General features: G+C 50.1%; 1 protein-coding gene across 1 annotated transcript in view; it reads right to left on the bottom strand.

The window, feature by feature from the left end:
• Positions 1-6,569: 6,569 nt before the first annotated feature.
• The window catches only part of ADAM19 (ADAM metallopeptidase domain 19), a gene marked incomplete at both ends in the record, with an annotated part of 73,832 nt that continues 54,860 nt past the window's right edge, over positions 6,570-25,541 (bottom strand). The window contains 13 exons of the mRNA XM_084242950.1: positions 6,570-6,623; positions 7,361-7,513; positions 11,879-12,103; positions 12,419-12,503; positions 13,256-13,400; positions 14,353-14,461; positions 14,594-14,671; positions 15,701-15,905; positions 17,169-17,277; positions 18,765-18,960; positions 20,989-21,078; positions 23,365-23,542; positions 24,087-24,226. Of these exons, the coding sequence (XP_084099076.1) occupies positions 6,570-6,623; positions 7,361-7,513; positions 11,879-12,103; positions 12,419-12,503; positions 13,256-13,400; positions 14,353-14,461; positions 14,594-14,671; positions 15,701-15,905; positions 17,169-17,277; positions 18,765-18,960; positions 20,989-21,078; positions 23,365-23,542; positions 24,087-24,226 (1,767 nt within the window). The remainder of the gene's footprint in view (positions 6,624-7,360; positions 7,514-11,878; positions 12,104-12,418; positions 12,504-13,255; positions 13,401-14,352; positions 14,462-14,593; positions 14,672-15,700; positions 15,906-17,168; positions 17,278-18,764; positions 18,961-20,988; positions 21,079-23,364; positions 23,543-24,086; positions 24,227-25,541) is intronic.

The following is a 25,541-nucleotide window of genomic DNA, read 5'->3' on the forward strand; positions in this document are numbered from 1 at the left end:
AACTGGAAATACAAGAGCCAGAGGTTGAGCAGGGACAGCCTGACTTCTGAATTCCAGAGCCACCTAATTATTTTCTGCACAGCTGTCCCCAGGGGCTCCTTTTTCTTGAGATGTTCATGTATACCTCATCACTGTTTCCAGGAGAAAAATCCCCTACCCAGTGAGCGGTGGTGCAGAACTTTCTGGAAACACAGCCTCAGCAACCAAATACCCTACTGTACATTGGTGCCAGCGAGTGCCCCTGGGCTTCCCTTCTTGCTTGTTTCCTTGGTGCCATTTCTGTTGTCGGGAAGATACTAGACTTGACCCGTTGAATGTAGCACAGTCGGAGAATGTCCCTGTGGTGTGGGACATCAGGAAACCTCAGCACTGGGCCTCCTGGAACAGACTCACCAATCCTCAGTGCAAGGCTCAAGTGTGACTGGTGTCCCACGGGCCTGAGAGCCATTGGCCAGGCCTCCCCATCTGGAACTGACCGAGACACTACTTGTGTCAAATGTCTCCTTGCTTTTGCCACCTCCTCTTCGGAGCCAGAAGCAAGACCCCAGCTGACCTCCTCACTGTGAAAACCACCTGATGTCTCAGGGAAACAGTCCCCAGGCCTGTGTGTCCCCAGCACCCCTCCTGGAGGTCAGCCTCTCTGATTCCGTGCACCGCCCCTCTTACCCCCACCTATGTACAACTTGCCTCACTCTCCTGGCCCAGGAGTCATTGCTGAGACATGGGCAGTTATTGTGGAAGTCAGAGCAAAACAGGAGAAAATGCTTCACAGCCCAGCCCACTACCTAAATCCACCATTTCAGTTTGCCACACTTGGAAGAAAGCAGCAATAGCGCTGCTCTTAAACGTTGCCTAACTGTCCAGCTAGAATTTGCCAGAATGCACTTCCCTTTTCCTCAAGGAGTAAATATAATATAAATATAATACAAATATAATTTGGGGATCTGGGGAGAGGCATGAGGTGCAGAGCTGGGATTCACTGGGAAGCAGCCACAACCTCTTTGGTGCACTTACTCTCTCGTGTCTAACCAAGAGCCTGGCAGAAAGGACGCTGGGTCATTTCTGGGTTGCAGCCTGCAGGGCTTGGCCAGTGGGATCAGTTTGGAACTTTGGTGACCAAGTAGGGGTAGAAGCCTGGCACCAGGTCCCCAGCTGCCCTGCCAGGCTGTAGCCTTGAAAGCACATGTCATCACTGCTCCTGCATTATCTGGGGGGGGTCTGCCTTTGGTGCCCGCACACCTGGCTGTACAGCCTTACAACCTGGGGGAGGGGGTGGATTTCTCTTCCCTCCTTTCTAGTAGCAAAAAGTGTGGGAACTAGTATAAGGACACAGAGAGGGAAGTAAGGGAGCCTGCATTTATCAGGGGGCTAGCACAGGGCCCCCTCTGTGCTCCCTGGCTCCTGCACTTGGGTTTAATCCCCCAAGCCTGCTGAAAGCACAGACAAGCCCTTGCCAACCTCCTGCTTACCTCTGAGCAGCAAAGGCTGGCAGACATACTGGTTCCCAGAGCCTACAGCCTAAGATCCCCACCATGTGATGAATGTGGATTTCTGCTATAGCTCAAATCAATGCAACATGTTGGATCTGGAGATCAGCAGCGCCCTGAAGGGCTCTGGGCGTGGGGTCCACAGAGTCAAAAATAAAGACTATGAGCATATTTCCTTGGTATTTGTGTTTCTGCCTGCCTTGCACTGGTTCCTCTAGTCCTGGGACGGTCCCTGTCTCTGGGGGCTGTGGCTGCTAGTTGTCCCTGCAGCAGCTTACATCACCAGGCCCTCATCAGAGTAGGAGGCTATTTGGGGAGCGTGATCTGTGGAAGATACTCATGCCTTTTAACCCCTGGGCCCTTGCTACAAGCCAGCCCAGCACTAAAAGCTTCCTGTGAATTTTCCAAATCCTCACAAGCCCCCAAGGTGGATTTTTCCCCCCTTATTTTATATACAAGGACAGGTCTCAGGGAGGGTACGTGATGGCCCAAGTTTACACAGGCAGAGCCAGTGCAGGGTGACATGGGGCTCTGAGCCCTGGCCTTACGGTCTTAATCACCAGGCACACTGTCTCCCCAAAAACTACTTGTCCCAATAGTGTCTGATGTCACTTTGTCATTTTTCCTTTTGTGTCATCTGCACTCCCTGTCTGGATATATTTCTTGAGAATTGTTGTTTATCCTCAGTGCCTAGCACATAGCTGGCATTCATAAAAATTTTTTTGAATATACTTCCAACAAGGCTTTTCTGCCAAACTCTCAGGGGCCAGCTCTCCATCCAGAGCAAATCCTGACAGAACCCCAGTCTGCTAGCGAAGTGAGTTGAAAACAGGAGTGGTCAGGTCACTGCCCAGGCCCCACGGTTTTCACAGTGCTTCACTGATGCTTGGGGCATTTTTGAGGTGGACATTTCTCCCCTCTGTGTGCTTGGGACTCACTCACCCTCAACATCTGGGCAGCACCAGAGGTGGGATTGCAACTCAGGTCTGCTGGCCAGGCCCTGGGTCTCATCCTGCTGGTCCATCTGTGACCTCAGCCCAGACACTGGCCTGAGTGGCCCCAGGGCTGGTTCAGATGGTAGTATTAGCAGCAGGGGTGGTTGGTGGGGCTACTTCCAGGAGTGGGTAGTTAGTAGCTGGGGCATTTGTGTATTCATGCCTTTGATACTCAGGGTGAAAAGTTAGAAAATCTTTTCAGATATGAGGGTTTTGCAGATTGAGTGGGATCAAGTTAAGGTCTGGCATGTATTAAGGACTCAGTAAAAGTCACTTCCTATCCTGGTTGTCATGACTCAGTTCTGAGAACCTCAACACCGAGGTGGAGAGCAAATGAGAGAATGAGGGTAAATTCCTTTTGGGGGCTGGGAGGCTATAATAGATGTGAGCTACGGTGTTGCCCAGGCTCTGGAGTCAGAAGACACACACACCTCCCCCTGGTTCTGCAGCTGCCCACCCAGCCCAAGAGTCATCAGTCTTGTCTCTCCCTCTTTGCATGAACAGAGGTGAACAGAGGGGTCTCAGCAGTCCCCTAATAGCAGTAGTAGAAGGGTGCGTACACCTGCAGCTAATCATAGGATCATTCCTGACTTTAGAAAGCTAATTAACTAGACCAGCTCATGTCCAGGTACAAAACAGGCCCTGGACTGGGCATAGGAAAACTCAGGGTCTTTCTGTAGTTTAGGAGCTTCCATTAGGGCTGCTGGTCTTTGCAGGACTTCCGAGCGGCCCTCATGCTCTGCACCCAAATCCTGCCTGAACATCAGGCATTAAACAAAAGAGCTACTCAGCCAGACAACATTCAAAACAATTTATTTCAATTAAATACAAACAAGGAAAAAAGGCACTATGGCCCATTCAAGTATTTTGCATAGATGTACAAATATTGTAAACAATTAATAGTGGGCAAGAGAGAAGAGGATCAGTTTTCCATGAATAATCTCCCAAACAAAAAGAAAATTCACATTGCCCTGGATCCCAGACACAGATGTACACAGTGGGTGGTGTGAAGATGAGCGGAAGGGTCGTGGGGTGACTTGGGGTGCCTGGCTGGGATTCTGCAGAACCTCACAAGCTTCCCGAGGGATGGAGCACCTTTCCAGTTGGCATTGTCTTTGGCTGTCCTGGGTGTCCAGCAGAGCTGTGACACGTGCACTGAGCACAATCACTGACTTTAGAACTGATCCCCAATTTAGAAGATGAAAGTTTTGCATCCCCTCTGCCAAATAAGAACTAATCTGGACATAGATAAGGGAAGGCTTTATTCAACAGGATGATAGCAAGAGAGGGTGAGGGGCGAGTGCAATGGGAAAAGCGGTCATTGCAAGACTATGAGATCCGTAATGACGCTGCACCAGCTATGCATGCACTTCAGACCCTGAGATCTGCAGATGTCTCTCAGAGCAGGGGCAAAAAAAGGCTTGTCTTCTGGAGGGAGAAGTAAACAAGGCTAAAAAGAACCTCTGGTGAGCAGGTGGAGCCTGGACTGAAACTCCCACTGAGACAGGGAGTGTGTTAGCTCCCTGGAGGCCCCCTGAGGTTCACATTTCAGAGATGGCTCCAAGGCCAGAAAGAACAATTTCCAGGTTGTAAAACTGGCAGGAGGCTAGCTGAGCTTCTAAATAGATTTCCGAACCTCTGCATCTGAACAGAGGCTTGTTAACTCCCTCCTGAGCTTTAGTTCAGCCTCTCTCCTCCCCACCACAGAGCTTTGACCCACCCCAGACTGAGCCAGCACCCAGCACCTCCCTCAAAGGCTGAGGGCCTAGACCTCCCTGAGCTGGTTCTTTTTAGCCATGGTCACTGGGTCCCGTAAAGGAGAAGACCTCTGCTTTCTGGGCTTTGAGCTGCTCCCAGATCTCACAGCACACCCCTATTGCAGCAGCCCAGTCCCACACAGTGCTCTGTCCCATCTCCCAGGGGTCCTTTAGAATAAAATCCTCCCTCCTAAAGTCCTTATTTACGTTTGTCACCACAAAGCAGCACATGGGCACCGGAGGGTGAGGGCTGGTCCCAGACCTCCCTGAACAGAGCTGGGAGGGGAACAGCCGCTCAGACCTGCTGCCAAAAGTCTTTTATAATTTTTTTTTTTCAAAAATTGATCATTTTCCAGTTCACAGTACGATTTCATGGGATGGAGGTGGTATTAAAATAATGGAAAACAAATAAAAACAAAACAAGAAAGCAATGACCCAGTCCTTCCCGGTGTGGTTGCAGAGGGTGGAGTTCAAGTTCCAGGGGCTCAGCAGCCACAGTGGCCACGGCTTCCTCGCCTCAGAGCCTCCATCTCCTGATGTGACAGCTCTGAAGTCTCTAAAATCATGGAACATGTGGGGCATGAGGTGGGGCTTAAGGGTGCTCTTTTTTTTTTTTTTTTTTTTTTTTTTAGGTGTTTCCCTTTATGTTTCTGGGACCCAGCCTTGAGAGTAGCATGGGGCCTTTAGAGTAGCATGCTTGAGTAGAAAGCTGCCCCCCAGCTTGGTCAGGGGCAAGGAAGGTGGAGATGGGCACCCAGGGCCCACACCAGAGAATCAGGGCTGGGTGTCAACAATGTCACGAAGGCCCCAGGGAGAGAACTTCACTTCCTGAGATCTTTCTTGATCCCCCCCATGCCTGTCCTTGGATATATCCCCAAAACTCCTCCTGGTCTACAAACCCAAGAACATCTATTGAGCACCTATTGTGTGCAGAGAACTGTTGGGGTTCCTGGGTGATAGTTGGGGAAAAGAAAGCTCAAGTCTCTTCCCTGCACTGAGGATTCTGGGCGCAAACCACTGCTCCCCACAGAGGGCAGGGAGGCCTGAGGCCCAGCACCATCTGGGGCCAAGAGGCAGCCCCAGAGAACATGAGATGTCTGAGCTAGCAGAGTGTCCTCTCTCTCCTTCCCTGCTGTAGGGAGGCCTGACCCTTTGTAGAGGTGTCCCCATGCTGCTGAGGGTCAGATAAGGGCAGTGAATGACCCAGAAGTGGACACAGGAAGTGCATAATAAAAGTCAGGTTGGTGACAGACCTTCAGGAACATGTCTCTTGCCCTCACTGCACCTGCCACAATCCTGGGCCCCTGACTACTAAGATTTGGGTCAGAGAGTGGGCAAGAGCCTCCCCCTGCTGAGGTCAGAAACACAATGGGAAAGAAAGCGGTGACCCCGTGACCAGGGCTGAGTCTACTCCGGTCACACTTGAGAACCCACACAGGGAAACCAGGGTCCCAACAAGCACCGGGTCCCCAGGAAGGCGGGGCCCTGAGGTTCACACTCCATAGCACCACACATTAGGTGGATTCCGAGGGATTGGAGGAGGGAAGGAAATCCAAACATGGAAACTTGAAAGTGCAGAGGAGTAAAGAAAGAGCAGCAGAGAGTGGAGGTGGGTGGTGGAATCGCAAGCTTTGGCTTTCAGGCTCAGAGGAGGCGGGGCTCCCCCTGCTGTCTACACTGCCTACGAATAGTACCTGTCTGATTCAGAGTGACCATGTAAATAAGGGGGGGGAGGGGACTTGACCTCTTCACATGGGACCATTAGGCAGGAGTGGTGGCCTCCATGGGGCAGGCCTACTCCCAGCAGGGCTGGTTCAAGCCCTCTCCATCTCAAAGTCTCAGAGCTAAGAGGAGTGGTTGATCAGCACCCACCGGTCACGCCTGGAGACTGGAGAAAGACAAACAATAGGAGGGTCTCATGCACACACTCCACTGTGGATGTGGGTGGACGCCTTCCCCGAGTTCAGAACTGGCCTCAGGCCTGCCCAAGACCTCTCCTCATACCTCGTGGCCAGCTCTGCTGGCCCCTCTGAGGTAAGGGGCCAGGTGAGAGAAGGTTGGAAGGTGACGATGCTTCATCCTCCACTCCCCTCCCCCACCCTGGCTGTCTATTGTACCAACAAGATTTGAGACCATTGGATGGCCATCCCTCTGAGCCTCCCAGGAAGCCAAGGCAGCACGAAGTCAAGGAAATTTTTGGAGACGCAGTGGTCCTGGGAGGCAGGGGGAGGCAGGAAGGAGGCTCCTGGACATGCTTCTTCCAGATTCTGTGGCAATGGCGCCTCGGGTGCAGAGTCCTCAGGGAGAGGGCACAGCCCCTTTGGAAGGCTCTAGATTTTTGAGCTGGTCATCCCTCCAGCCCTCTGCCATCTGTATTCAGGAAACTGGGAAGAGAGAAGGAGAGAGTGACATCAGCTAAATGCTGGGCCACAGAATCAATGGATAGCTGACTGTCCTCTTGTTTTCAGGAGGTCAGAGGGAGAGATAGACATCGGTAGGAAAGAATCTGTAGATTCTTCCTATAGAACCTGTTAACAGGTTGCTGGTCCCTTAACCCAACAGTGGGAGGCCTGGTGGGGGCAATGAGCTGACCCAAAGCTGCAGCTCAGCCCGATTTCCTGGGGTCTCGTGACGACACAGGGCAGTGAGCCCGCTGCGGTCCTACCCCATCTTTTCTGCTCCAAGTCCAGGACTGGTAGCCTGAGCACAGGGCCGCCCCAGGAGGAGGGGCATGACGTGTTTGCAGCCCACCATGACCCACTGTTTGTACTCATGAACCGCCCAGACCTTGACCAAAGGGCTGACACTGTTTTTGTATTGCCTCTTTCCGGACAGGACACTGAGGCCCACGAGGGCAACCTGCTCAGGTCCATCCGCTGGGCTGGGTTTGAAGCCATCACCACTTGGGCTTCTAAGCATGTCTTCAAAACCAAAGCACCCTGTCACCCGTCTAAATGACGCTTATTCAGGCACTAGGAACCGCTAAGCTTTTGGTCCTCAGCCTTTGTTCTGGGGAGTTCAGCCCTACAATTTTGTTTCTTTATCCACATGCTTCTCTCCCCACCTCTCCTCCCTGGCCCCAGAGGCCTATGACTCCTCCTGGGGGTTCCTGGGGGCTCACCTTTGGGGCAGGGCCTGCCAGAGGCCGGGTGAGTGAAGGGCCAGGGAGAGTGGGCCGCAGGATGGGGGTGCCACCAGGTCTGGGGAGGCTCTTGCGGCCTGGCACTGGGTTAGCAGGGAGCGCCTTCTGGGGAGGCCGAGGCCTGGAGAAATCCTGGGAAGAAAGCAGCAAGTATCACTCAAAGGGACTTGTTGGAAAGAAAATGTTCCCAGTATACTGCAGGTCAAAATCAGATGAGAAAAAGGATGTGCCACCTGGTGCCACTAAAAAACCAATCATGCAGGTATGTGATAGGAGATAGACTTTTTGGAGAGCAACACGGGGCGCCTGTTATAATTAGAAACGTGCATTCTCTGAGTGTGTTGGTCCACTGCCTATGGCCCACATCTGAGAACTTTTTGCACAGAAGTGAAATTACAAGGATATTCCTTGCTGCACTGCTTATGATGGCCATGAAACCAGGGCTAATCAAAATTTCCATCAAGAAAGAAATTACTGGAATCACCCAGTGGCATATAACACAGCATTTAAGAACAATGAAGTAGAATGAAGTAGGTAGCTGGGTGCTGAAGGGCAGGCTAGAGACCTGCTGAACCACCAGATGTGGAGGAGAGCTCACATCACACCAGCAGCTCCCCCACTCCCCACGCCCCATGTTAATGCGGACCTACAGAAGAGTCATGAAGGACAAGACAGAACTGATAACTGAGATATGGGATGAGACTGGAGGGGAGGGGAAGCCGTCCAGGTGAACATTCCTTTTTTTTTTTTTTTAATAAGAGAATGATATGTACAACCTGTGCAAATAAAAACAAAATCCATAAAGAACCCCATTTTTCACATTGACTATGTGTGCTGGCACAACCCTGGAGCAGGGGGTGTCTTTCCTTGTGCTTCTGTGTTAGTACCTCCATGCTGTCACCTTCTTCACAGGTCCTGGCCCACCAGCTGATTTAAAATGAAGACACCCCCCCACCACCTTGGCTCTCAGCATTCCCCTCCATCTTAATCTATTTTATAAAAATATACTACACAATTTACTTATTTCTTTTTCTGCCCCTCCACTGCTCCCCACTAGAACAGAAGCAGGGCCAGGGGCCTCGTCTATGGGAACTGAAGCTGCAGCTCCAGCTTCCAGAACAGCCTCATATACAGAAAGCACTCAATATGCATTAGTTGAACAAATTTCTGTGCTTGTCAGAATTCTCATAGTAACTATTTCTTCTGTGAGCAAAGAAATAAATAAATAGATAATAATGTTAAGGGGCAGAGAATGGACAGATGGGCCAGTGGCCAGGCACAGATCCCCAAGTTGATGGGGAAGAAGTCAATTTCAGAGGGTCCAGTGCAGGCTGCCCTGATGCACCTCTCCTTGAGAGGGTCAGTGACCAGCACAAAAGTGATCACAAGGCAGGTAGATGGAGAAAACTGTGATTTCCTCCCAGAAGTTTCTCAGTCATCAGGAAACAGCAGAAACTAAATCTCAGAACAGAAAAGCAGTGACTCTGGAGACCAAAAAGCTATCTTCTCCAGTTACCACCCTTCCCTGAAGGATAATGCCACCCCCCTTTCCAACCCTGACAGCTGCCCCACCACAGCGGCTGCTAGAGCCAGGGCAGTGATCCTTGCAGGAAGCGACAGTGGGCACAGGTCAGGATGAGGGGAGAGCTGAGCTCCTGGCTGCTAGTTGTGCTGAATAAGGACAGGGTGGGGGAGGGGTAACCTGGACAGGCACCTTATTGACAGGGACACTGGGCCTCTCAAGCAGCATCCTGCCACCGTCATACCTGCCCAGTGGGGCAAAGCCCCACTGTCTCCCAGTGGCAGAGTCAGAGACACTAGGCCCATTGCTCCCTTCTTCAGGAAGGGGCCCTCCTCAGTCAGGATGGGTAGGACAGACACTGAAGCAGGGTGGTCGCTCTGGCCAACGCCCCTCTGTTTCCAAGTGCTATTTCCCTCTCTACATCTCTCTCATCCACCTCCCTCCATCTCGCCAGGTCCCCTCCCCCAGCTCCCCTGCATGTCAGTTAAACTTCTGAGTAGGCTGTCCATGTACCCGGCCTTACCCCACCTCCATCAGTAACCCACAGTGCGCTACAGGGAGCCTCCTGTTATTAATAACTACTTTTTAAAAACTGAAGTGTAATATACATATCAAAACATGAATCATAAATATACAATCAGATGAATTCTCACAAAGTGAACGCACCTCTGTAATCTCTACCCAGGTCAAAACAGAAGATGGACAGCCCCAGGAGCATGTATGTGCCCCTTCTAGGCACTGAGCCTCCCTCCAAGAGTGATCCTGGTAAATATCAAATCTGATCATGTCCCTGGCAAACCACCACTGCCCCCTTCTCACAGAATGCAGACCAAAGTCCTGACCACAGCCTGGCCCGGCCTGGCCCAGCCTGGCCCCTCTCCAGCCTCCTCTCATAGCTGCGTGGACACAGTCACATGGGCCTGGAAGCCCCTTCCACTTGTGGGGCTCACTCCCTACTAGCAGGTCTCTGGATCAGGACAGCTCTTTCCTCTTATGCAGCTTACAGTTTGCTAATTTCTGCTCCTCCCTCATGTCTCAGCTCATGTCACCTGCACTGGAAGCCATCCCAGATTTCCCAGACGAGGGCAGCTTCCCCTGTAACTCTGAGCATCTGAACCTCTGTGTCGTGGCTCTGATCAACATGTAACCCCACATATCGAAGTCTGTTCCCCAGCAGAATGGGAGCTCTGGCTTCACCACCGCCTCTCCAGGGGGTCCGGTTACTCAGTTAGGAGGGGACTGAGCTGTGATCTGGAGCCTGCGTGTGTCCCACTCTACTCATGACCCCAGGTCAGGTCCTGGTCTGCATGGTGAAGAGGACCCTGGAGTGAGTCCAGGGCTCAAGTCCAGGCTCCTTCCAACCTTGGAAGGAGGTAGGTTGTCCCTTCAACCCTGTGGGACTCAGTCACTGGCCAGAACACCAAGGCAGCACTAACATCTGCTGGACATGGCTCCGAGGAAGGAGGTAGTGGAAGGAATTGAATCCTGCAGCTTGTGCTCACAGCGGCCTGGCACACTGCCTGTCTTGGAGGAAACTTACTGGGCCCTGGGGCCCAGGAGAAGTGAGTTGGCTTCTGTGGGAGCTCCTGGGTGGGCAGCCTTCTACATGCTGGATGCCTGCCAGCACCACTCAGGAGAGCAGGTGACAGGGCAGGCCGAGGAGACTCTGGGGTGCCTCCCTCGGCTGGATTCACTGCCCTGGGAGATGTGGTCTAGCACTAAGACCCTGATGCCCTTTCTCTCCTGCATTACAGGTGGATCTGCCACCAGCCGAGTTCACATGTTGCACCTTAGAATGTGACTGCACTTGGAGATGTGGCCTGGAAAGGGGTAATGAAGTTAAAGAGGACTTAAAGTGGACACCAATTAAATCTGACTGGTGTCCTTGTAAGAAGAGGAAATCCAGACCCACAGAGACATAGGGGCACATGTGCTCGGGGAGGAGACAGGAGGAGCTGTTGTCTGCCAGCCAAAGAGAGAGGCCTTTCAAGAAGCCCAACCTGTTGACACCTTGACCCTGCACGTCCAGCCTCCAGAGCTATGAGGGAATCTCTGTGGTTCAAGCCCCCTGGTCTGTGGTAACTGGTCATCCAAATGACAGCAGCAGCTCCACAATCACAGAGGACCTAAACTGAGGCTCTCAGCTCCGCCAAACAGTGACACCGCCTCATGTTCCAGGGACCGGCCAAGACCTGGGCCAGCTTCACAGTCCCAGAGTCAGCCCAGGCCCCAAGGGAGCCCTCTGGAACAAGCCCAAGAAAAGCAGACCCAGGAGGGAGATAGGTAAGACCCTTGCCCACAGAATCACACCACAACACAGTGGCTGGGTCCAAATGGGTGGCAGCGTGCTCATCACAGCCCCAGAAACTGCGTGAGCCAAGAGGTAGCACCAGCAGCCGTCCAAGCACAGATATGCCAAGGAGCAGGCTGCTGGCGGCTGGCCAGCCTTCCCACCAATGCCAGGGCTGGGGCAAACAGCCCAGACCCAGCTCACACCTCCCCAAGGTTCCTGCCCCTTGAATGAGCAAGGCATCAGGGGCAGGCCTTGAAGATGCCCATGGTCAAGAGCTGGAGGAACACCAAGATGTGACAAGAGAAATAGAGGGCATGGAACTCAAGCTTTGGGGGCAGGAAAGGCTTCTTGTGGTGGTGTATCTCAGGGACCTAAAGATGACTAAAAGCTTGCCCAGCAGAGAGGAGTGTGTCAGGCAGAAGACATGGCAACTGGCAAAGGCCGAGAGATAACGAAAGGAGCTTGCAGTGCTGAATGAAGTTCATTTGGGGGGAAGGCAGATAGTGGATCATCGTGGCCAGGCAGGGAGGAAATGCCCTCACCCACCATGCCCCGAAACTACCAGAATGCAGGAAGAAGAGTCAGCTGCCCTTGCCAGCTCTCCCTTGCCAGCCTGTCATTCCCCATCACTGAGAACCTTAAAAGCAACGCCCCCAGCCCAGGGGTGTAAGAAGTCACATACCTGGGAGAGGATGCAGTTGGGTGCAGGGGGCACTGGCCGGCTTGGGGGAGGCCCCCTGGATGACTCCTTCCTTTCTACTTGGATGCTGGCCCCCGGGGAGTTCCGAGCAGTCGTGCTGAGATGGGAGGGCAATGGCGCAGGTGGGGCCCTGACATGCAGGTAATCTGGAGGGGGCCGGGGAGGAGGCTGGGATGGCTTCCTTGGGATCTCGGGGGTGTTGGCGACCTATGTGCATAATAAGATAAGAGTGTGAGAGACACAGGAATCCCCATGGCACTTAAAATCTCAGGGATGCCTCGTGGGTCTCATTGGGCTGGCCAGTGGCCAAGGGAGGACATGCTGACCTGTGAAATCCCCAGGATCCCAAAGACACCTGCAAGCATTAGTCCTAAGGAGTGTCAGAACCAACTGAACGACTCTCTGGCCAATAAACTGGTGTTTATTACCAATCCCACGAGCCCACAGAATTTCTTAGGGAAATCCAGGAGGATTCTGAGGGATAAAGAAAAAGTAGCAAAGTCCAAAGTGCAAAATGCTTACCTTTCGCTTGCCTTGAGGTGTCTGCAGCTTGAACGTTGGGTTGGCGTGGCCAGTTCCACTGTTCAGAGATGCCCTGAAGGGACAACTAGTAGCGGGACAGAGAGGAGGAGAGTGAGCGCTTTCTCAAGGGTCAGGACCTGAGCACCCACTGACCCAAGCATAGACACTAAGTGGCTAGATCTGCTCCAAGTCTGCTAACTCCAGCTCCTGAGGTACAAGGATGAGTGTTGCCCCTGGTGAATCCCCAGGAGAGGTGGCCTGATACAAAGAACTTTCTCTTGGCAACGTCTTCCCTTCCTTTGCAGACCTTGCACTCTAAGGAGATACGAGGATGTCACCAGCCATTAGCCAACCCCGCAAGTATATATTCAGAGAGATGTGGGACTTAAAATCCCCTCCAGGACAATTAACAAGTGCAATTAATAGGGAACTCAGAGACAACATCCAAAGAGATCAATCACCAACATGAAGTCAGAGTTTGGCTTGTGTTGTTGTCCCACCAGCCCTTTGGTCGACTAGGGGTTGTTATTCCTTCCTGTGGCCGTCTGTTCTTCAAAACAGGAACCAATTCAGTCAGAGAAAGGAGGGCCAATAGATTTCATTTCCTATTCCCATGTGAGTTGGCTGGGGGCATTGAACTGAGAAGGATTTTGAAGCGATGGCAGGATCAGGAGAGTATTTACATAAGATACCCAGTGATGACATCTGCCATGGTCATGGAGCACTTGACCTCCCTGACAGACCCACAACCACCCACCTGTTCCCTGGGCACTGTTCCCTATGCAGAAAACTTGATCATCCCTAGGACCCCAAGTCCTTTCTGGTACCCCGTCATACCTGAACTGTTGCCTCAACTTGGAAGAGAGGACTACGTGCTGGAGTGGGCGCAGCTTGCTGTTCTGCTTACAGCAGTAGTATATCAGCATGAGGACCACCAGCATGAAGATGGCCGTGAGTACTCCCACCACTGTCGAGCCCATGCCTGCCAGAAACAAGCCACAGGAGTCAAAAGCTGACTGGTTATAGCCATGGATTCCAAACTATGTCTGCCTCAGACTTTACCAAATACCTGATATGCATATATTATTTCTTCTAACACAAAAATTATCATAAAAACACACCCATTACCTTGTACTGAGAAACCAATAATATTAGCTTAAACAGCCAGGTCAGGTGGCTGATAAAACTGTTCCGGTCTCTTGTTTCATTAAAGAGAGTCCCTTGTGAGGTGAGGAGTTCAAGCTCTACAATTATTTACCACTGGTTTTCAGCATGAACCAGGATTTTCCTGGACGCAAGGCAACCAATGTAAACACTGAGAGACTGAGACTGACCTAAGACTAGAAGTTTCATGCATATCCACAATGTCACCTTGGGCCTCATCAAAACTGCCTCAAAATCCTCATAAATTAAAGATTTAAATGTGTAAGATAGATGCACACTAGAGAAACACTACTTCTGTCTGTTTCATAGTTTGGGATTGCTTCTTTGAAAGATTTTGTTAAAAGAAACAGTTACTATTTTTTTAAGGGTTGAAAAAGCTGCAAATTTTCTGAGTGTTAGTCTCAGAATCTGAGTCACAATGATGTGCCTCAAATATTTACAAATAACTGTAAACAAATATTCACACTGAATATTTGTAAGTGGCTGAGCAGCTAGATGCCACCCCATGCCACCCCACAAATGGGATTATTCAGTAACCTGTCTTAATCACCCATCTCAGGAGAAGGGACAAAGGAGGAGCAGCCAAGTTGAGCTCAGGCCGGCTACCAACCTCAGACGTTCCTCCCACAAGATCCCACTTTTCCTTGTCCCCAAATTCATAAAATCAGGACCAGAAGCTGACTCAATGCAGACATTCAACAGCCACCTGCCCCGTGTGCCCAGCCCTCCTCACAAAGATGGGTAAGGGTCCAAGCAGGCTGGGCACTCACTCTGGGGGGGCATTGGCCCGCTGTCAATGCTGCCACCATTGCCGGGGGTGTCACAGTAGGGGGGATCCCAGCCTGGGAAGCAGTGGCAGTTCCTGTTGTTGTTGCAGACCTAGAAGGAGGAAGAGGGGGCGGGGGGGGGGGGGGGCGGCGGTCAGAGGCATCAGCACCATGGACAGCACCAGTCTCCCACGGCCCTGACCCCAGGACACCAGGATAGGGGACCCCAGAAGCACACACATACCCCATGGCCATTGCACTTCTTCCCGCAGCCTTCCGTTTCAAAGAAGGAGGTGTTCCTGCACTGACCCTCAAAGCAAATCTGTAGTGAGGAGGAAACCAAACTGTGAGTACAACAGCAAGGATGGGGCATCCGGACGCAGGGTTTGCTCTTAGAACATGTGGGCCTCAGATCAGCCACTTTAGTTAGGCTCTTTATTACAGTTCAAAACTGAAAGCCTAAATAGTCAAGGACAGGACAGAAGCTAACTAAATCCTGCTACTACTTTTGTAATCAGGGAGAGAATAACTATTATATTGTTAAAACATTATATTTAACAATATGAAATTAAAAATGTGTTATTACAATCTATCTCAATGTATGTTAGTTATATATTAATTACTTCATTATATATTAACAAGCAATAATTTTAATATTATACTTAAAATCAGTGATGATGGTGACAGTCATCTAGCCTGGACGAGGTACTGAACTGAGTGCCCAGGGCTAACTCTGACGTACCATTATTTCCCAGGCTTCCTAGTCTAGTCCATCTCTCTCACTTTTTTTATTTTATATATATTTTTTTATTTATACAATAGCCGGGGTACAGGCCAGAGGCACAGGAGGGTGAGAGGACACACCAAAGACAGAGTGGGGGACAGAACAGGCAGACAGACCGAAAGCACTGCTGAGGGGAGCAGCAGGTGAGACAGGAAAGGTCTGCCGTGCCATGTGGGTATCTTCTCAGCTGGCTGAGGATCAAACCCACGCTGTAGAGGCTGTGGACAGCTTCACAGCACTGCGCTCAACCAGCTGTGCCACAGGGGAGGCCCTGGTCCATCTCTTAACCGTGGAAATTAAGGAAGAAGGTGTAAGATTTAGCCAATGATAATGAACAACAGGGATGATAGTTAGCCCATGTAGATGGTTTACAGGCATTGCCCCATTTACTTCTTATACAATTCTATGGAGTGGGAGCTTGTTATGACTAACATATTTATAAAGGAAGATACTCTGGCTCAGAGAGATGGGGGCTGGGATGTGAGCCCACCATGCTCCTCCCAGAACCAGGCTCAGTCACTGCCCTTTGCAACCAGGTCCCAAGTGAAGCTGCAGGAAGGGACTCACATGATTGTAGCCACATTTGGTTCCAGTCATCACTAGGCCTGGGTCCAACATGTCACCCTCCTCCTCGGGACCTCGGTAGACATGGGTGCCCCGGCACTGGATATGCCTCCCATTCACAATGATGGTAGTGTCAATGGGCACTGCATTGGACTCCAGGGGCCGGGCCTCAGAACTCTGACACTGGATCTTCCCACACTTGGCATCTCTGAACCGAGGGGGTAGGGGGGAGAGGGAAGGAGAGAGAATTAGAGGTTGGGAGGAGCTGAGGCAGAGAAGCACTTCAGTTTGTCTTGAGCACGACAGCAGGATGAGGAGGGGGAAGCATAGAGGGGCAATGTGTGTGCTCTAGGGACCCACCAGGAGAGACTTCACATACACTCAGCCCAAGGCCTGAAAACAAGGCCCATGTCCCCGAGCAGATCTAGGCCAGAGAGCTGGCCTTAGAAATCCTCTTTCCTGAAAGGACAGCTGCCCAAATGAGCAACCTGCACCCTGTACACCTTGTACCCATAAGCACCAAGGGGCTCCAATCAAGCCCAGTGCCATTCCAATTCACCATTATCCCTCACTCCTGCATTCACTTTTCAGGCCCTGCCAATGCTCCCTCCTATGTTTATCCTATTTCATGCCACTAGTCTCTCTTACCTAGACACCAGGAAACTCGTCTCTCTGCTTCCAGTCTTCCCCATAGGAGTCTAACTGCTCTCAAGTCAAAATCCAAGCTCTCCAGTGATATATTCAAGGCTTTTCATGATCTGGGACCTGCTTCATTATCCAGGGTCATTTCTCAGAAGATCCCTCTCCAGTGGTCCCCAACATTGTACTTTATATCAAACTATCAGTTCTTCCTACCACCAGTTGTCCTCTACTCATCTCTCTGGGACACTCTTCCACATATCAGCACTAACCCCAACCTGTTCAACTAGATAATTTCTCCAGATCCCAGCTTAGGTATAACTTCCTTTTGGAAAGCAACTTGACCCACTAAGACTGGGTTGGGTAGCTCTCTCTACATTCCCATTATCACACTGTACTATTAATGAAAAGTTCGCTGTCCTCAGCAGAGTAACTGGCATGTGGAAAACCTTCCACAGAAAGTAGATGGGTGATAAATGGTTGGATGGATGGATGTGTGAGTAAATGAGTGATGGGATATTCAGGGAAGGGTATAGGTATAATTAGCACCCTTCAGAAATGACCCAAGAGGAATGACTCCCTGCCCTACTGTAAGATGGTCCCCAAAGGAAATCTGATCAGCTTTCAAGGAACGATGGCCACCCACACCCCCTCTGACCTCTTTAGGGCTGATAGTGCCTTGTCACACAAAGACCTAAAGTGGGTAACTGGCTCCCACTTATTTCAAGGTCCAGCTCCATGCCCGCCATGCTGCTGGGTGGGCAGGGGTGAGGAGGCCTAAGTGTAATTGCTGACAGGCCTCAGCTCCTGGGCTCTGCCCTCTGGTCATCACCTCATGTTGCACTTCTTGTGTTCCCCATTCAGGTCCTTCCCGCAGTTTCCAAAGGCGTCCCCTGCCACATTCACCTTCTCGAAGCAGAGATCAGGAGCAGGCCGAGCCCCTGGATGGGCAAGAGACAGCTATCAGTACACCAGCCAGCCTTAGCAGATGTCAAGAGCTCCCAGAGGGCAAAGCTAGCCCCTGATAACATGAAGAGGTTAAGAAAATTTTGGGGAGGAAATCATCAGCTTCTTCTTGTGCTCTCATCAACACTCCCCCACCCCCACCTACTCAACACTGACTCAGATAGGAAGGTTTTTTTTTATCAGACTAACTGAGGCTTTACATCTGTAGGAGGGTAATATACTAGGCCTTGTCTCTAATGAAGAAGGGCTGCTCTGTTTCAGGAATTTTTTTAAATAGGTAACACATGCACAAAATTTTAAGTAAAGAATGTTTTGGGAATTTTTCCAATAAACTATTCCAATTTCCACTTCTGTACTCTCTGGAGAGTAATCACATGATATCCATGTATCTGGAGATGGCTGTTTCTCTTGTAGGTATAGCTCCTTTGTATCTTCTCGAGAGACCCCACTGAACAGAGAACAGTGGCGTAGTCTAGCCCCTGGTCTTATCTTGAGTTTCACTTCATATGTCGTGGGAGATGATTTTATTCAGCACAGACACAGCTGCCTCCTTTTATTCAGTTGCCTCGTGTTCCACTGGATGAGTGTCTGGATTCATCCAGTGGGCCCCCACAGAAGGCTCTAAAGGCTGTAAGGTATAACTAAAAGCCGCAGGGTATGGCCTTGTGACTATCTTCACACAGGGGCCAGTGGTGTAGGGCACCCTCCTGGGGAGTAGGTGGTAGGGCCAATGATAAGTGCATTCAACTTCTGATATCTCAGGCCTCCCTGGTGGTGCAAGAGGTTAAGATGCAACCTATGAAGCTGTCCACAGCCACTGCAGCACGAGTTCAATCCCCCGGCCAGCCAGGGAGCAACCCACATGGCACAGCAGACCTCTCCTGACTCGCCCACTGCTCCCCTCAGCAGTGTACTTCAGTCAATCTGCCTGTTCTGTTCCCCACTCTGTCCCTGGTGAATCCTCTCACCCCCACACACCTCTGGCCTGCACCCCAGCTCTTGTATGCATAAATAAATAAATCTTAAAAAAAAAAAAAAAACTTCTGATATCTCCAAATCGCTTTCCACAGGAGAAACAGCTCTCTGATTCTCCATACTCTCTGCATGATATTATTTTTGTTCTTATGGTTGTAGTTATAGCATTATCATAATTTCATTACTATAGTAACCTTCCAATCTTTGCCAACCTGATATATGAAAAATCTCATCTCGTCATAGTTACAATTTGCTTTCACTTAACACAAGTGAGGTTAGAGATCTTGGGTTAAGGGCCATTGGCATTTCCTTCTCTGTCTCTAGCCTCAGCCTGTTTTTTTCTGTTGGATTGTTCTTATCTGTTTAGCCACTCCAGGAATCGAACTCATCAGGGAATTGGAAGGACACTGTTCACCGCCCCCTGAAAGTCCACCCCAAGTGCCAAGGGGAGGCAGGCTTAGCAAGGGAGGGGCCTCGTCAGCCTTACCAGGGCCCCACAGCTGCTGACACTGCTCCTGGTAGGTGAGGCACATGCCATTGTAGCAGTAGGCCTGGCCGCCCTCGCAGGGGGTACCGTCCATCTGGTAGAAGTTGGTGGGGCAGTGGGGAGACGTGCCCGTGCAGAACTCCGGGAGGTCGCACTGCCGCGCCTGCTTACGGCACACGGTGCCAGGGGCCAGCAGCTGAGCCCAGAGACAGAAAAAGGAAACAGTCAGTCTCCAGTCAGCCCACAACCCTCTCCCAAAAGGGCTCATGAGCAGTTCTTGGGGGACAGAGTTTCCCATGACTGTACTGCACATGACCCCATCAGCTCAACCCCCAAACTTCTAACAGGAATAGGACCTAGTTTCCTGGGTGTTTGCACACATGCTAACTCAGTGCCTTCTCACGGCCCACTTAAGAAGTTGGCGAGAACTCATATTTACACAACAATTAAGTTTACAAAGTGCATTAGTCATAAAGGCTACTTCTGTGAAGCCTCCACATTTTAAGTGCCCAGGACAAATTCACCTCATTTAGCTTCACGATAGTCCTGTGTGATGTCACATCCCTGCTGTATAGACGCTTGCAATATTAAGCAATGTATCTCAGGGCTCAGGGTTAGTGAGTGGGTGCGGACCCAGGCCCACTTACACGCAGGCACACACGCACACAAGCTCACACACAGAGCTACTAATATAATACAAATACAAACTTGCCCCTGGACATCTCTGTGTGGATTCCGTACGTGCACAGGAAGCATGAACACTATCGCCCCCACCAACTCTCTGAACGCAAACAGCACTTAGCATGCAGCATGCAGCCCCATGACTGAGCCAAGCGCTGGGCCACGGTATACACACTTCTCTCATGTGCCCCTCACAATGTCCATGAGACAGTCACTGCATGTGTCTCCTTCTGTAGCTAAGATGCCCTGGTCAGCACCACAGCTGGGGGACAAGTAAAGAAGGTGTCCACTTGAGTTCCTGGCTCCCCAGGAGTTTGGTTTTACTGACACACTGTTTTACAACTAAGGGACACAGCTCAGATGCCCACATCACACTCCCAGGAGTTGGACCAAGGGTCACAGATCTAGGCTAGTCTCTCCCCACATACTTCTCATCGTATGCCCTCACTCATATGTGAAAGATAAAGCACCAAAGGAAATGAATGAACAAAGCAAAACCGAAGCAAAGTCTTAGATCATGAGAACAAAATGGAGATTACCAGAGGGAAGGGAGATTAGGGTGGGTAAATCAGGTCAATTGTATGGATAGAAACTATACTTTTGGGGGGACCATAGCATAGAATACAGGGATTTACAGTGCTTACACTGTGGAAAAAAAAATGGTATCGTAAACCAATGTTACTATAATTTAAAAAAAAATTGTTTGGAAAACAGACCTCATACAAAATTACGTATGTATATAAAATCACCTATGTATGCACGCACACACACATGCACACACACACACCCCTCATTACACAGGTATACCACATAATCCCCCAGCAAGGCCTAGGATTACATTTTATAATTAAGCACATCAATATTTCTGCAATTAAATATATTCACTTTAAATGTGATTTATAAAATACTATTATTAGTTTCATATCAATTCAGGTCAATTCTGCCACCAAATGAGTGGGGAAAAGTACTTTTTCAGTTTTTGGAATTTCTGGATTCCAGAATCATAGGTGAGGGCGTGGAGTGCTCTAGTAATACTACTTGTGACAGCAACACATAGACTTGAAGACGGGGCTCCAGAGTCAGGAGGCCACTTCAGCCCCTTCTCTGTGTGGGCCTGGGCAAGCCACTTGCACCCTCTGAGCCCATTTCCTCTTCTTTAATTGTGGATAATAATAGACATCTCATGAGGCTCTTGTCAGTATCGGATGAGATAATATGCACAAAACTGACTGCACTGTGCCTGGCATCTAACATGAGGTTCATTAACACTAATCAAAGTTATGGCAATAATTATTTTGAGCTCCAAATAACAGGAAGCCTACTCTGTCTGCACACTTCTTTCTTTCAACTATGTAATCTCCCACTTTCCAGCCTCTGAGGTAGAATGTCATTTGTATAAGGACATCAGCATACTTTGTTCCAGGAGCTTCCAGCTCCATGTTCCTCAAACTTGCTGCCATGGCTTCCCCAAGGGGGATTCCAGATCTCCACCTCAGGGGGCACAGGCTGTGGGGGGACTGGGGGCAGTGAGTGGGCCACCTACCTTGCACCGGTGGCAGCAGGAGCCATGGGCACACTCCGCTCCTTCTCTCAGGGTGCAGTTGGAGGCATTGCAGCAAGCGTTGTCACACTCCTGGGGAGGCAGAGGTGACCATGAGCCTCTGGGCAGCCAGGGTCTTCATGTGCCCCTGGAGCCCATGCTCCATGGGGAGTCTTTACCAAAAAATCACTTTCTGGCTCTCTCGCTAAGGGAGTGTGTATGAACATAGCAAAATGTACAAATGTGTGGTCATTAGTAAGACTCAAGCTACACCTTTGAGACATGCTTCACACAACCACAGTATCCACACTGTTTGACTTGATACAACGTGCACTTTTCTCCTTGGAATAGCATGTTCTTCTGAAATGTGATTTTTAGCATGGTAATTCATTCCACGGACATTCTGAGATTTGTTTTCCTCCCCCCCAGAAAGAATATCAGAGATTTCTTCTACTATTGTCTGCTCCGCCCCAACACTCCCAGACCCATTTTCTCCTACAAAGAGGCCACAAGGAGCAAAGGCATGCCGGCACAACCTCTGAACACCGATTATGTCAACTCTGGGACCTGCTGCCTCAGACTTCTCCTGCCATCTGCTGCTCTTACTCTGTGCTCACTGGCCTGGATCTTTCCAGGACAGAAGGTCTGTAGGGCTTCCCTGCTCTCTGATCCTGCTTCCCGCCACACAGATCCTGATTTCTGACACAGTGTGAGATTGAAAAGATGATGCTACGCCTCAGTGATGCTTGTATCCTCAACACACGCCTGCTACACCCACAGGCCTATCAGGAATCCACCTCTTGACCACTTGCGAGCTCCACGCACAGGTCCCTCAGGACCCTCACAGCCTGAGGTGGGTTCATCATTCATTTCATCCCCATTTCACAGGAGATCCCAGGCTCAGGCAAGTTCTGCCTGGGGCCCATGGGACGTATTAACTGTATCTTAGCCACAGCTGTCTAGGAGTCCTGTGTGTTGGAGAGACACACACCACCCCTGACCACAGATGCCCATCTATCTGTCTCCAATAAGAGGAGGAATAAGACAGCTTCCCCCCACCCATGTCCCGCCATCCTTGGCTCCAGGCAGAAATGTATGCTTTCCCTTTCCCACGTTTTTCACACATGGTTCCTCCTCTACCTAAATGTGCCTCCCCTGCTCCTGCACCTTGCTAACTCCAACCACTGCCTTGGATATGGGTCAGAGGTCACACCGCCATCCAAGCAGGGCCCACAGCACCTGGTCCGGGGGCCCTCCTGGCACTCACCAAGGGTGGTGCTTACCGTTTGCCATTCTTGGGTCACTGTGTATTTCCCTCACTAGACTGCAGGTGCTGCAAGGACAGGGACCATGTCTAATTTTGCCTCCGTCTACCCCTAGCGTGTAATACTGCACCCACATGCAGTAAATAATATTTGTTGAATAAGCAGCTGCTCTGAATATAAAGCAAGTAACAGAGCTCACTTGGAAGGCCGCTTCCCACCCCTGGGCCTCCAGATAGCACAACCCTCCCTCCTGCAGGGTCTAAACTATGGTGGCTGAGTCATTAACTGTTTTTTGTTTTTTTTTTTCATTACAATAGTTGAATGCTGACATTGAAAAAACAAGCAAACTATAGAAAAGATGATCAAGTTTTGCAATCCTTTGCCATGTGTACAGGTCCTTCACCCCACCCCCATTGTAGCAACCCGCCCATTCACCCCCTAAGGGTTGTACACAAATTGACATACATATCTCATACTTCAAAAATAGGGACGAAACTAGCTGGTTCTGCTTTTTTGCAGGACAACAGGCATCTGTTTAAAATGACAGTGCTCAGCCATAGGCTGCCCCTCGTTCTGAAGACCAGAAGGAAGGAAAGCCGCCCCGCCCCCCAATCAACACAATTTTGCTCTTCTTCCCCCCGCAGCCCTTCTCAGACTGACAGCACTTCCTATGTCCGCTTTCCATCATCCCTTCTCCAGGCCAAGCCGCATGGACTTGTTATTTTAAGTATCCTCAGAAGACCCAGGTTCAAGTTCATGTATCCGGCTGCAGAGCCTCCAGAATAAATTTAGCGCAGCTGCAGCACTGGGGAGGCCATCTGGAGCCACACTGGGGAAGAGGCTGTGGTTTCTGGTTCACCAGACACTCACATGAGAATTCGACCCTGATTTGGACACAAACAGTGCCAACCCCAAGCTAGTGGGAAGGTGGGGAGGGCAGGAGAGGCCCATATTTAAGGATTACTCCTCATGTCTTATTTGTGATGGGGTCTCTAATAGCCAGGTGCAGGACATGTTTATGACAAAGAAATTTTCAGTTGTACATTCTTTGACCTTGAGGTTTGAAACCAATGCACATTCTTGCCCGCCCACCAGCCACACCAGGACACCTTACCTCTTCCTCCCCACAGTCACACTCCTCTCCATCCTCCAGGTAGCCGTTTCCACACCTCCGGCCCCCGTACAGCGTGCTGGTGTCCGGCATATTGGACAGACACATTCCCCCACCTGACTGCAGATACCGGTCCAGTTCTTTCCGGTTGCACCCGTTGAACACGCGGGGGAAGGGGTGTCTGGCAGGGGACAAAGTCTGGGTTACCTGAAAATCTGTGTATCAAGCAGCCTGAACAATTGTCAGTCCTGCAGCCATGAGGCTGATTCCACCTGTGTCAGAGCCCCGTGTCCAAAGAACATACCTTCTGCCTCCTCAAGGACATCACCGATACATTAACTCACAATTCTCTCTACCAATTAAGAAATGTCAACCCTCTCGTGATGTTTTCTCCTCACTCTGATGGAGCAGGTATTTGAGCATCAGAGACAGCCATGTCTGCCCTTTGTGTGAAGGAGATGTAATAAATCAAGCTTAGTGAGTGTGATGCTCACTAACAATTAGGTCTCTTGAGCCTCAGAGCTAAATAAAAACACCAGCAACCCAAACTTATCCTGAAGCTGACATTAAATAGAGATTTTCTTGCAATAGAAGAAGAGGCCAAGAAAGATCAAGATCATGGGTTTAATTTCATCCTTGAGCTAGAGGTGGTCCCTGATCTCTGCACCAGCCTTGTACACTCAGCCCTCCTCCCCATCCCGACCTCCCATCCCGACTGGACTCACCCGGTGGCGGCGGCCATGATGCAGCCCCCATCTGCTGCGCTGGCTGAGCAGCAATCTGCAGAATCATGGCTCATGCCAAAGTTGTGGCCCATCTCATGGGCCATGGTGGCAGCCACACCTATGGCGTTCTCAGAGTGGTCCTGCTCAGGGACAGAAGCAGGTCAAGAACACAGACCCTCAGACCGCCCACCCTGCCTTTTCTTTAGCCAAGCTGGCCACTGACACTTGATCACCAGGCATGTGGCTCAGTGAGAAAGCCTGGGCTTTCCTCCACCCACTGTTTTTAGTCCCTACTTTTCTAACATTCCCCACAGTTTTGCTGAAACATAATTGTAAAGGTTTCATGTGTACAACATGACAATTTGATATATGCACGCAATGTGAAGTGATCACAACAGCAAATCTAGTTAACGAGCACTACCTTGATGGAGGCTAAGAGTAGAAAATTTGGGAAGGAGGCATCACAAGATCAGAAACCAGAGGCTGGGGTAGAAATGATTTACATAGTTGTTAAACAAGCTATAGAAAAGTAAAGTATCCAGAAGTGCAGACCGAGGCCCAGACCACAGAGGCCCAGACCAGAGGCAGAAGATATGGATTTGGGGCCACTGTAAAAGTCATTGGTCTTTCAAATCTACCTAGTCACACTAAATATAGAGAAAATGCATAGGCGCCAACCCTAGAAACAATTACTTTAACAGCAGCTAGCCACCCCACAAAGGAATGAGCCCCTCCCAAAGAGAATACCCGTACAATTTCTGCACTGGCAAGATGCCCGCCTGTGACTGTGCAGGCGTCTCTTCTAGCAAATCTATTCCCTTCGGGGGCAGCTCTTTGTGCCTGCTTGTCTATGCAAGCATCCTTTCCTTCACTTTCCTTTTTATAATAAACCTGACATTTTGGATGTAACTGAACATCTCTGCCTCATGGAAAACCAGCCATGTGCCACTGGAAGGGCAGTTCTGATGAAACTTTTCTTGGAGGTAACCCAAGGACCCCACTCTTCGAACCCAACACCTTTCCAAACGACATCAACCTCATAGTTACACAGTTACAGTGTTTTTTTTTAAAGATTCATTCACTTCCCAACTTTTAGATATTCAATACAGTATTGTTAACTATAGTTACCATACCGTACATGACATCCCCAAGACTTACTTATCTAGAAATGGAAATTTGTGTCTTTGACCATCTCTGCTGCGTACCCCCACCTCTGGCAACCAGCAATCTGATCTGATTCTATGAGCTGGGTTTTTTTTTCAAATCCCATATGTAAGAAAGATCATACAGTAGTTGTCTTTCTCTGCCTGAGTTTGAAAAAAAAAAGAGTTGGCTATTTATCCAGTCTGTGCTTCATAAGCGAAGTGTTTAGATGGTACTGAGTACTGTTAAAAAAATGCTAGGCATTGCTTCCACTAGACATCTGAAGAGGTGTGAACCTGTACTCCTAAAGCA

The sequence above is a fragment of the Talpa europaea genome (genome assembly GCF_964194135.1).
Source record: "Talpa europaea genome assembly, chromosome: 9".
NCBI lineage: Eukaryota > Metazoa > Chordata > Mammalia > Eulipotyphla > Talpidae > Talpa > Talpa europaea.